Genomic DNA, 11,757 nt, shown 5'->3' on the forward strand with positions numbered 1-11,757 from the left:
AAAAAAAAAAAAAAAAAAAGATTAACCATCTCTAGAACCAGCCTAAAGACTCCTTAATATGGGGTTAATGAACATACTACACTCTAAGCCCTAGAATGCAGTCTGAGGACCAGTCAAATCTAACAAGATCACCTGGCATCTTGTTAAAAACACAGACTCGGCCAGGCACAGTGGCTCATGCCTGTAATCTCAGCACTACAGGAGGCCAAAGCAGGTGGATTGCTTGAGCCCAGGAATTTGAGACTAGTCTGGGTGGCATGACAAAGCCCCAAATCTATAAAAAAAAAAAATTAGCCAGGTGTTGTAGTACATACCTGTAGTCTCAACTACTTGGGAGACTGAAGCAGGAAGACAGCTTGAGCCCAGGAGGCAAAGGTTGCAGCGCACTGTGATTGCGCCACTGCAAGCCAGACTGGGTGATAGAGTGAAATGTTGTCTAAAAAAAAAAAAAAAAAAAAAAAATGCAGATTTCATTCCAGACCTAATGAATCAGGATCTATATTTTTAACAAGATCCTCAAGGGATTAGCATGCTCACTAAAGTTTGAGAAGCACTTTAAGCCATGTTTAGCTGTTTTCCTTCTTATTTGTGGCTGAACACACATTCTAATTGATAGTATTGGTGTAGTAGACTCCTTGAATGCCATGTGTCACATTGCTTTGGCCCACTGATTTTAGGAACAGTTTTCAGGCAGAACTCTTAAGTGTCCCCCACCAAGATTCCTGCCCTCTGGCCGTTCAATCAAAAATAATCTAGTTACTGTTGTGAAGGGACTCTGTGGAATGGAATAAAATTTACTAACTACTTGACCTTATATTTTATAATTTTTTTAATTAAAAAATACTTTTAGAGATGAGGTCTCCCTATGTTGCCCAGGATGTTCTCTAACTTCTGAGCTCAAGCAATCTGCCCACCTTGGCCTCCTAAAGTGCTGGGACAGGTGTGAGCCATTGTGCCTGGCCCCTTATTTAGGGGGTGGAGTGGGATAGAGGCAGTGGCTTGCTATATTGTTCAGGCTGGTCTCGATCTCCTGGGCTCAAGTGATCCTCCCATCTCGGCCTCCCAAAGTGCTGAGATTACAGGCATGAACCACCACATTTGGCCAATAATTGACCTTAAATAGGGGAAGCTACCCTGGGTTATCTGATGGCATCTAATATATTACCTGAGCTCTTAAAACCAGAGGAGGAAGGTAGGAGAGATAGGTAGAAAGGGAGATCAGAGAGATCCAAAGTGTGAGAAGGACAAGCTCTGATGTTTCTGGCTTTGAAGATGGAAGAAGCGGCCTACAAGCCAAGAAATGCAGCAGGCCTCTAGAAACTGAGAAAGTCCCCCAGCTGACAGTCAGCAAGCAGACGGGGGCCTCAGGCCTGCAATTGTATAGAACCAAATTCTGCCATTGAGCTGGACATAGATCCCTTCTAGAGCCTCCAGAAAGGAGCATAACCTGCCAATGCCTTAATTTTGGCTTTGTGAGATTCCAACCAGAGAATCCACTAAGCCACACTGTGCCTAGACTTCTGACTTACAGAAATCGAGAGATAGTAAACTTTTATGCTGTTTTAGCTGCTAAATTTATAGTAATTTGTTACGACAGCTTAGAAAATGGGTATGTCTAGGATGGATGGTTCTGTGCAGGCTTAGTCTTCCTTGCACTGGCAGCATCCCACTTGAATAAATAATGTGTCTGTCTCTCTTTATACCTGCCTCAAAACCTTCTCTGATGTCCTGGGAGCCTGCCTGGCAACAGGAGTCCAGAAGTACATGGATACAAGGAAATTAACTCCCCTAGGGAAAATGCTTGACCAGTAGAGGAGGAGGGTCAGTAGATAATTGCTTCAGCCTCATACCTCCTAACTCTGCGAGGCATTTGTATACTTCTGAAAAGGCCTGACAGAATTAAGGCCCTATGATCGATAGCAGCAACATCCTCAGTGCACCACTGGTTTGGCTTTCTTTTGTTCTTGTCTCATTCTCTTCAATTCCTGACTCCTGCTTCCTGAGATTACTGCCCAAATTACCTCCTGTTCCCAAGCCCCCTTCTTAGTCTTGTCAGAGACTGATAGGCAATCAATAGTCAGCTCCATCAGCTCGTCTTGCTCATAACAAAAGGGTAACTTCTTGGAAGAATGGTCCAGTGTTTCACACTGCAACTAGGCTGCCAGGAAAACTGAAATCAGGACTCCAGTACGACTAAGTTTCTCTCTGTCTCTTTTTCCCTTCCCTCTAGTGGCATTATCTTGTTTGTTTTTTGTTTTATTTGTTTGTTTGTTTTGTTTTGTTTTTGAGACAAAGCCTCACTCTGTTGCCCAGGCTGGAGAGCAGTGGCGTAATCTTGGCTCAGCGCAACCTCCGCCTCTTGGGTTCAAGTGATTCTCCTGCCTCAGACTCCCAAGTAGCTGGGACTCCAGGCATGCACCACTATGCTGGCTAATTTTTGTATTTTTAGTAGAGACAGGGTTTCACTCTGTTGGCCAGGCTGGTCTCGAACTCCTGACCTAGTGATCTGCCCACCTCGGCCTCCCAAAGTGCTGGGATTACAGGCATGAGCCACTGCGCCCAGCCTTGTGTGTTTGTTTTTGAGAGAGGGTCTCACTCTGTCACCCAGGCTGGGATGCAGTGGTGTGATCACAGCTCACTGCAGCCTTGACCTCTCAGGCTCAAGTGATCCTCCCACCTCAGCCTCCTGAGTAGTTGGGAGTACAGGCATATACCATGATGCCTAATTGATATATTTTAATTTTTTTAATAGAGATGAGGTCTCACTATGTTGCCCAGGCTGATCTCGAAAGCCTGAACTCAAGTCATCCTCCCACCTTGGCCTCCCAAAGTGCTTCGATTACAGGCATGAGCAAATGGCATTATCTTTAAAGAAGATGAAATCTCTCCTCTGGACCAGAGAGAAAAATCCCCAAAAATAATTGGAATTGATGCCTTTGGGTCATCATATCCATGACTGGTCCAATAGGAGATGAGATGGTATCATTTGCTCATCTTGGGTCAGAGTTCTAGCCCTGGGTCAAACCATCATGGCCAGGTGGCAGTGTCAAGGACCCCAGGCATGGCCAATGGGGGCCACAATTGTTTCAGGGCATTCCCAGAAATAGTGGAATGACTGGGAGCTGGAGAAACCTTTCCACCCTTACCCGTATTCTTCTCACTTTCTATTCCCAGAGTCATCTCATTGTTTAGTAGACATGGTATTCTCTCCAACGTTTAACCCGCTCCACAAATTTAATCTAATCTAGTCATGGTAATTCTATCCCCTCAGCAACAATTTGTCTGGCATAAAAAGGCCTAAACCAGATGAGACCAATGAGATTCAAGGAGATGTTTGTCTAGGACTTCTGGGAAAGAGAAATCAGTCTTACCCATGCCTGTTGAATGGGAAGAGGAACCAATGGCCATAGCAGTCATTTTGTGGTATGAGGGGAGCTGGCTTTGTATATGAAGTCAATGGTGGGGAGAGTAGAGCAGTGCCACAAGAGCATCTCGGGCTCCTAATGACATCGTTGGATCAGAGAATATACCCACTCTGCCCTGCCACTGGGCTTCTTGCTTTGCAAGCTGATACACTGGCATATTCCTTAAGCTAGCCTGAATGGGGGTATCTGCCACCTGGAGCTGGAGGCATTCCACTTCATTCACACTCACCATCATAAAGTCTCTCAAGCTCACTTTCCTGGGTTGCAGGTCTAGCAACACTTCCCAACCTTGCTGCTCCACTTCCTGGGTCCCCTACAATTCTTTTTACTTAAGCAATAAGAACTGGGTGCCCGCCATCATCCCAAGCTCTGTTTTAGACATGAAGACAGGCAGTGAAACAAAGCTGCTGTCATCGCGGACCAGCGAAGGAGGCATATGATAAACAAAACTATTGTCTGAATAAACGAAGCAATGAATAATGCAGTGCAGGAACTCCGTCAATGTCGTCAATATCGAGTGAAAAGCTTATCTACAGACTATCACACCCGGGGCTGGTACTCACTCAAACGGTGCTAGCAAGTGAGTGTCACCTCCTGATCCAGCAGCCCTTGCCTTTCTAACAAAGTAAATAAGACGGGGCCTGCCCTCTGGAGCCCAGAATCCAGGAAGAAAGGCGCACATGTATTGACTGCTTGCTTTTCGGGCCCCGTGGAAGTGCTTTATGGGAGCCATCTCATTTCATCCTCCCCGACTCTGGGAGGTTCTCCCAGGAGAGACCGCTCCGGACGACGCCAGGCCTGAGAACAGGCAGGCTGGGCAGTGCAACGACCTCTGGAGAGCGCGTCCTGACCCGGTCGGTGTGACCTTGCACAAGTCACGGTCGCCCTCTGCCCGCCAGGCCCCAGCCAGCGAATGTAGGGTCCGACTCCTTGGGATTTCCTGACGCCCCTTTCTCCGGGATTCAGGGGCTGCCCGGGGTGTCGGGGAGGGGGTCCGAGGGATGGGGGACCTGGGGCTAGAAGGGTGACACTGAGACCCGTAGGGAGGGGGCCAGCGAAGTGAGTAAAGGCGGATGGACGGAGATGGAAATTCTTGGGGTAGGAACCACAGACGCGCTCTTCCTCCCCTCCCCGCCCCCATCGCCGCCACCGCCGCCGCCGCGCCGCGCCGCGCCTCTCCCGCGCTCCGGAAGGCCCGCGTCCCCGCTCTCCGCCCCCCGCCAGGCGCCGCCACCCGCCGCCCAGGCAGCCAGGCGACTCTTCCTCCGCGGGCCGCGCGGGCTAACTCAGGCCCCCGCTCCTGTGGCCCCGAGCCCCGCCGTTCGCCGGGCCTTGCATCGCAGTCGGCGTCCAGTTCCCCCTCGGCTCGCGGCCACTTGGTCCGCGCCGCCGGCGTCCTGTGTGCCGGGCCCGCCCGCACTGCGGGGACAGGCCGGGCGCCGCCCACGCCGCGCTCCGCCGGGCGCGCAGTCTCTCTGGGAAGCGGGCGGGCTTGCGGGCGGGCGGCCATGGCGCGGCGCGCGGGGAGGTAGCGGGGCGGCCGCGGGAGCGCACTGTCGGCCATGGCCCGGCGGCGGCGCCGCGCCTGCATCGCGCTGTTCCTGGTGCTGCTCTTCGCCTTCGGCACCCTCATGGGCCTGCGCACGCTCAAGGCTCCGGACGGACTCCCGGCGCTGGGCCCGGGCCTGGAGCTGGCGCCCTTTGAGCGACGCCCAGAGGGGGCCCCCGCGCCCGCCGCCCGGGCCCCGGCGGCCCCCGCCGCTCCGCCTCCGCCGCCGCCGCCGCCCCGCACCTCGGACCCTGGCGGCTCCTCTGGGCCGGTCCCCGCCGAGGCCGAGCCCGCCCCCGGGCAGAGCCTGCGCGTCTACTCGGACCTGCACGCCTTCTACTACTCGTGGTACGGGAGCCCGCGGCGCGAGGGCCACTACATTCACTGGGACCACGTCATGGTGCCGCACTGGGACCCCAAGATCTCTGCCAGCTACCCTCGCGGCCGCCACAGCCCCCCAGACGACTTGGGCTCCAGCTTCTACCCGGAGCTGGGACCCTACAGCTCCCGGGACCCCGAAGTGCTGCGGGAGCACATGACCCAGCTCAAGGAAGCCGCCATCGGTGAGCGCCCCCCCACCCCGAGTGGCCCTGACCCCAGCCTCGCCCTTCCTCCTTCCCACACCCCAGCTCCCTCTGGTCGTGTCACCGGGCCTTTGGTCCCACTTACCCGCCAACCTGGCTTCTTGGCCGTTCCCACCCACTCATCCTGGGCCCACCATGCGGCACTGCCCCCTCCGTCTAGTGTTCAGACCCCCACCCGGGCCCTTTGACCCCTGTCAATCCAGGGCCCTTCCATAGGGCGGAACTGCTGGGAGTTTGCGCCAGAAGAGGCAGAGTCTTCAAATTTGTTGGGCGATGAGAAGTGAGGCCTGGAGCCCTGGCCCTCAGGATCTGGGATTCAGAAGAGTGGATCCTAGGGCGGCCTCTGCTTTCACAGCAGGTACAGGGTAGAGCCGCAGCACTTCCTGCTTTTGCTAGCTGCAGAGAGGAAACTGTGCTGGTGTTCCATGAGAGCTTCTGCTCTATTTGCAGTTAGGGGTAGTTCTGGGGGTTAAGAGGCTTTTCATCAAGCACCCAGCTAGTGGGAACGTCCCTGGGCGCCTCCTTTGTAGGCTGGGGAGGGGGAGCTAATGGTTAAAGGTTTCGTCACTGAATTCTACTGGATTTCACAGATCGCCTATGCTCAGGGCTCTTCTCCATGCAGCACGTTAGGGGTGCTTCTTTTCTTCAGAGGTAGGCCTGTGGCTACCAGGTGGGTGTGGCACTGTCCACCCGTTCCCTTTGTTCTACTTGCTAATGCACTCTAAAGCCTGGCTCCCTTCCGGCCTGGCGCGCTACGGTTCCCGCAGGCGCTGCGCTTCAGCACCGCGGTTGTGGACAGCTCCGGGGCGCGAGGCTCTGGGATCTCATCTGCAGGAAGTGAACCTGGCAGGAGGCTTGCTCCAGTTTTTTAGGAACCATTTTTGCAATTGGAGATGTTTGTGAGGGAAAAAAAACTCTGTTGAGGGGGGTACTGTTAGTCTCTGAAGTGGCCTCTGTATTGCATCTCAGGCGTTCTGGTCCTGTCCTGGTACCCACCTGGCATGGCTGATGATAACGGGGAACCCTCAGATGACCTAGTGCCCGCCATTCTGGACACCGCCCATCAGTACAGCATCCAGGTGAGTCTCCAAGAAGAGGCCTTGTGGATTAGTGCCTCTAGGAAGTTCTTGCAGTAGCCCAGGGAAAACAAATATGTGTCACGTGTGTTTTTGGGGGAGGGTTCAGATAAGTGCTGCCTATGTTACTCTTAGTTTTTTGAATTCCACGAAAACTGAGTAAACTAAATATAGGACCAAAGGCAGACAAAATAATTATCACTTTTGTTAAATAATAACAGAGGTTAGGTGGTAAACCCTGGTGGATTAAGGGTAGGCAAGAGCCAAAGGGACCTGCTGACTCAACTCTCTAGTGGGAGGCAGTACTGGACCTCGAGGAGTAGACAGGTGATCTCAGCAGGTGGGCTCACTTTCAAGAGGAAGGACGGAGCTGGGCGAAGCATTACCCCACATGGGCCAATCGAGTAAGTCATTCTTTGCTTCTGTGGTGAAGGAAGAAAAATGATAGAGAAGGAAGAAAACCCGCACTCCCCATTCCTAAGGGGAATTCCACCACCGACACATCTAACAAATTACAGCATTTTCCCATTGACACAGCTTCAGCATACTTCTTCCACTGTTTCAGGCAGCCAGCACCAACAACTTGGAGCTGGAACAAGGTTGAAACCTATTAGCCACCCTGTAACAGCCCGCCAAAATGATTCCCACATGCCCTTCCCACATGTGGGAAGTGGGCAAACTGCTCACCCCTGTTTTGACCTTGAAGGGCAGCCACTGCCTTTATCTCTACTGTGCCCACCATTGCCAGCCCCTCTTCTGAACTCAGCCTCTCCTCCAGGCCGTGGTTAGATCCCGACCTGGTATGTTGTGGCCCCTGGATAGACACTCACCTGACCAGTTACTCCTCTGTTTACGGCAGGTGGCCTTCCACATCCAACCCTACAAGGGCCGGGATGACATCACTGTACATGACAACATCAAGTACATCATTGACACGTAAGGCTGCTCTGGGGGCTGGGATTTTGGTGGGGATCAAAATGGAGGTAGGGATTGAAGGTTTGGAGAGGTAGATCAAGAGACATGGGGCATATTGCCTGTGTTCCCAGAAGCTGTTTTATAGTAAGAGAGTGCTGGACCTAACGTCAGGCAGCCTGGGTTTCCGTTCCTGTTCTGTGGCCTCTGTGATGAGGCAATCCTCTTAACCTTTGAGTTTTGTGAGAATCACACGAGTTAATATATGTGAAAGTGGCTTCTATGGTGTATGCACATCATTTATTCATTCAAAAAGTATTGAATGAGGCTGGGTGCCGTGGTGGCTCATGCCTGTAATCCCAGTGCTTTTTTTTTCATTTTTGAGATGGAGTCTTACTGTGTTGCCTAGGCTGGAGTGCAGTGGCACAATCTTGGCTCACTGCAACCTCCGCCTCCTGGGTTCAAGCAATTCTCCTGCCTCAGCTTCCTGAGTAGCTGGGATTACAGACACCCACCACCACTCCCAGCTAATTTTTGTATTTTTAGTAGAGACGGGATTTCACCATGTTGGCCAAACTGGTCTTGAACTCCTGGCCTCAGGTGATCCGCCCACCTTAGCCTCCCAAAGTGTTGGGACTAAGATGTGAGCCACTGCAACCGGCTTCCCAGTGCTTTAGGAGGCAGAGGTGGGAGAATTGCTTGAGGCCAGGAGTTTGAGACCAGCCTGGGCAACAGAGCAAGACCCCATCTGTACTGAAAAAAAATTAGCTGGGCATAGTAGTGGCTAACTATAGTAGTCCTAGCTACTTGGGAGGCAGAGGTAGGAGGATCAGATCACTTGAGCCCAGGAGTTCGAGGTTACAGAGAGCCACAATTATGCCACTGCATTCTGGCTGGTAACAGAGCAAGACTCTTTTCTCTTAAAAAAAAAAAAGTATTGAGAGCCTACATGTGTCCAGGCACTGTCTTAAGCCCAGTTGTATAGTAATGGGTAAGACTAGCAAAGTTTCTGAGTTCATAATATTTACTTTCTAGTGTATGTTGCAGGTACTGTGGAGCAGACAATAATTAAATGGGAAAAATTAAACAGTGATCTATACAGGATTTTGTGCTAGAGTATGCCCAAGAAACTACTTAAGAGTGGGTAGTCAGGTCAAGTGAGTCTGAGGAGACAACAGGTGAGCTAACACCTGAATGAGTAGTCAGGGCTGGGTGCGGTGGCTCACACCTGTAATCCCAGCACTTTGGAAGGCTGAGGTGGGAGGATCACTTGAGGCCAGGAGTTTGAGACCTGCTTGGGCAACATGGGGAGACTCCATGTCTACAAAAAGATTTTTGTTAAAATTAGCTGGGCATGATGATGCACGCCTATGGTCCCAGCTACTTAGGGGGCTAAGTGAATGGATCGCTTGAACCCAGGGGTTTGAGGTTGCAGTGAGCTATGATGGCACCACTGTACTCCAGCCTGGGCAACAGAGTGAGACTGTCTCAAGAATAAAAAAAATTTTTTTTTTTTTTAAAGCCCAGGCATGGGAGTTCACGCCTGTAATCCCAGCACTTTGGGAGGCTGAGGTGGGTGGATTGCCTGAGGTCGGAAGTTTGAGACCAGCCTGGTCAACATGGTGAATCCTCATCTCTACTAAAAATACAAAAATTAGCCAGGCATAGCGGTGGGTGCCTGTAATTCCAGCTAGTTGAGAGGCTGAGGCAGGAGAATCGCTTGAACCCCAGGAGGTGGAGGTTGCAGTGAGCTGAGATTACCCACTGCACTCCAGAGCAAGACCCTGTCTCAAAAAAAAAAAAAAAAAAAAGGGTCAGCCTGCAAAGATCTGGAGGCAGGGAGAAAATTCCACTGAGAGGGCTGGCAGAGGCAAAGGCTGTAAGATGGGACAAGCTTGTATGACGCGTGACAGCTGGACAGAAAGGCCAGATGGAGAGTAATAGGTGGGTGAAGAGCAAGAATGGGGTAGGCAGGGCCGGATCATGTAAGGGGGAATAATGAATGGGTTATAGGGAGGCAAGATGGAAGCCTGGAGACCAGTTAGCTGGCTGTTGCTACAATCCAGATGAAAAACAGTGGTGGCTTGGCTAAGGGTAGGGAAGTGGAGCTTAGGAATGACAACTGGGGAGAGGAAGGAGGGGAACCAGGTTCTTGCTTAGAGGGATGATGAGTCCAACTGTGGAGACTGCCTGGCTCCAGAACTGGGCGGTGTGGCATCCAGATCTCATCCATGGCAGGTCCTAGAGTTGGGCCAGTCTGTCCTGTCCCATCCAGCTGAGGCTCTTCTTTCTCCTTCTCAGGTATGGCTCCCATGGTGCATTTTACCGCTATAAGAACAGCATGGGCAAGAGCCTCCCACTCTTTTATATCTACGACTCATACCTGACATCCCCTGAGGCCTGGGCCCACCTTCTGACACCAAACGGGCCCCACTCGATCCGCAACACGCCCTATGATGGCGTCTTCATAGCACTGCTGGTGGAGGAGGGCCACACCCACGACATCCTGGCCGCCGGATTTGACGGCATGTACACCTACTTTGCCTCCAACGGTTTCTCCTTTGGTTCTTCCCATCAGAACTGGAAAGCTGTGAAGAACTTTTGTGATGCCAACAACCTCATGTTCATCCCCAGCGTGGGGCCTGGCTACATAGACACCAGCATCCGGCCCTGGAACAACCACAATACACGCAACAGGGTCAACGGCAAGTACTATGAGACGGCCCTGCAGGCGGCCCTGACAGTGAGGCCCGAGATCGTCTCCATCACCTCCTTCAATGAGTGGCACGAGGGCACCCAGATTGAGAAGGCCATTCCCAAGAAGACACCCACCCGCCTGTATTTGGACTACCTGCCTCACCAGCCCAGCCTGTACCTGGAGCTGACCCGCCGCTGGGCAGAGCACTTCATCAAAGAAAAAGAACAGTGGCTTATGTGAGGGGCCTGTAAACAGGGGCGTGAGGTGCTGATGTCCTTGCTTTGCTGGAAGGTGTCACCACGTGGGGTTCAGCTGAGGTTGTAAGCACTCGCTCGTTCCCAGGTCAGAGGTCAGCAGCTGGGTGCCTCTGGTTCGGCCGTCAGACCTGGGCCTGGGCAGCACAGAGCCTGTTTCTCAGGCATGTGGTGTTGGAGTGCTCTGAGGTGATGGGAACAGCAGAGGCTGGCAGGTGACTGGACTCAGGCCAGGGCAGCTCTGCATCCTGGGAACACTTTCATGTAACCCCTTCTAGTTTGGAGCTCTGCAGCGGGTTGGTATTGTGTAGTGGCTGCCCAGTCACCGCCCTCGGAAGGGTGTCAGGGTCTGGGCTCGCATGCACCCGGTTCCCTTCCGTCAGCCTGCGTCCTCTCCTCAGGACTCCTTCCCAGATCATGTCTTCTCTAAGCTAGGGAACCATATTTGAGACTTTCAAAAAAGGAACTTCTGGGTTCAAGCTCCTCCCAGTAGATTCCTGGACCCAATTATCAGGAAATTATCCTGAGCACTCACAGGTTTATTTAACACTCACTCATCAAGCACCTTCCTATGTGCTAGGTGCTGGGGAGAACTTGACCCAGGAACAGTTCCTGTCCTCAAGCGTACAGGACCCAGCTTTCCTGATCTGGTGTGGCCTTGTAGCTAGTGCCTGGGCACAGTTGTTTTCCTTTTGGCAGTTTTACCTAGTGCTGGGACTTCAGTTCTTTCCTCTAAAAAAATACCTCTGTGGTCCACAGCCTACTTTTTCCCAGATGCATATTTAGCTCCAGGGAGAGGACTAAGAGGAAACCCCCTCCCTTTAGCTGCCTGAACTGACTGAGGCCCACTCACTAGAGCCATGTTCAGTGCTACTGTGATTTGTAGTAATTAAATATGAACTGGTATTCTCAAGTAAGCATTCCTTTTGCTCTCTTTAAGACCTCACCGGCCGGGTGCGGTGGCTCAAGCCTGTAATCCCAGCACTGTGGGAGGCCGAGGCGGGTGGATCACGTGGTCAAGAGATCGAGACCATCCTGGTCAAGATGGTGAAACCCCATCTCTACTAAAAATACAAAAAATTAGCTGGGCATGGTGGCGCGTGCCTGTAATCCCAGCTACTCAGGAGGCTGAGGCAGGAGAATTGCCTGAACCCAGGAGGCGGAGGTTGCGGTGAGCCGAGATCGCGCCATTGCACTCCAGCCTGGGTAACATGAGTGAAACTCCGTCTCAAAAAAAAAAAAAAAAAAAAAAAAAAAAA

General features: G+C 52.2%; 1 protein-coding gene and 1 long non-coding RNA gene across 3 annotated transcripts in view; one reads left to right on the top strand and one right to left on the bottom strand.

Annotated features, from left to right (window-relative positions):
• The first annotated feature begins 4,605 nt into the window (after window positions 1-4,605).
• MANEAL (mannosidase endo-alpha like) lies at window positions 4,606-11,411 on the top strand. 2 transcript variants are annotated; one of them, XM_032247003.1, is made up of 4 exons: window positions 4,606-5,537; window positions 6,528-6,637; window positions 7,494-7,570; window positions 9,848-11,411. In XM_032247003.1, the coding sequence occupies exons 1-4, from the start codon at window positions 4,988-4,990 to the stop codon at window positions 10,482-10,484; spliced, it is 1,374 nt and encodes a 457-aa protein (XP_032102894.1). In that variant the 5' UTR covers window positions 4,606-4,987; the 3' UTR covers window positions 10,485-11,411. The 2 variants fall into 2 exon arrangements, with proteins under 2 accessions (XP_032102894.1, XP_032102895.1); XM_032247004.1 differs by having other exon boundaries at window positions 10,125-11,411.
• The window catches only part of LOC116529310, an 843-nt gene continuing 279 nt past the window's right edge, over window positions 11,194-11,757 (bottom strand). Inside the window, exon 2 of the long non-coding RNA XR_004259456.1 lies at window positions 11,194-11,440. This is a non-coding gene — a long non-coding RNA (uncharacterized LOC116529310). The remainder of the gene's footprint in view (window positions 11,441-11,757) is intronic.

This window comes from Sapajus apella, unplaced genomic scaffold (assembly GCF_009761245.1).
Source record: "Sapajus apella isolate SASKATOON/1434 unplaced genomic scaffold, GSC_monkey_1.0 scaffold62, whole genome shotgun sequence".
In the NCBI taxonomy this organism is placed as follows: Eukaryota; Metazoa; Chordata; class Mammalia; order Primates; family Cebidae; genus Sapajus; species Sapajus apella.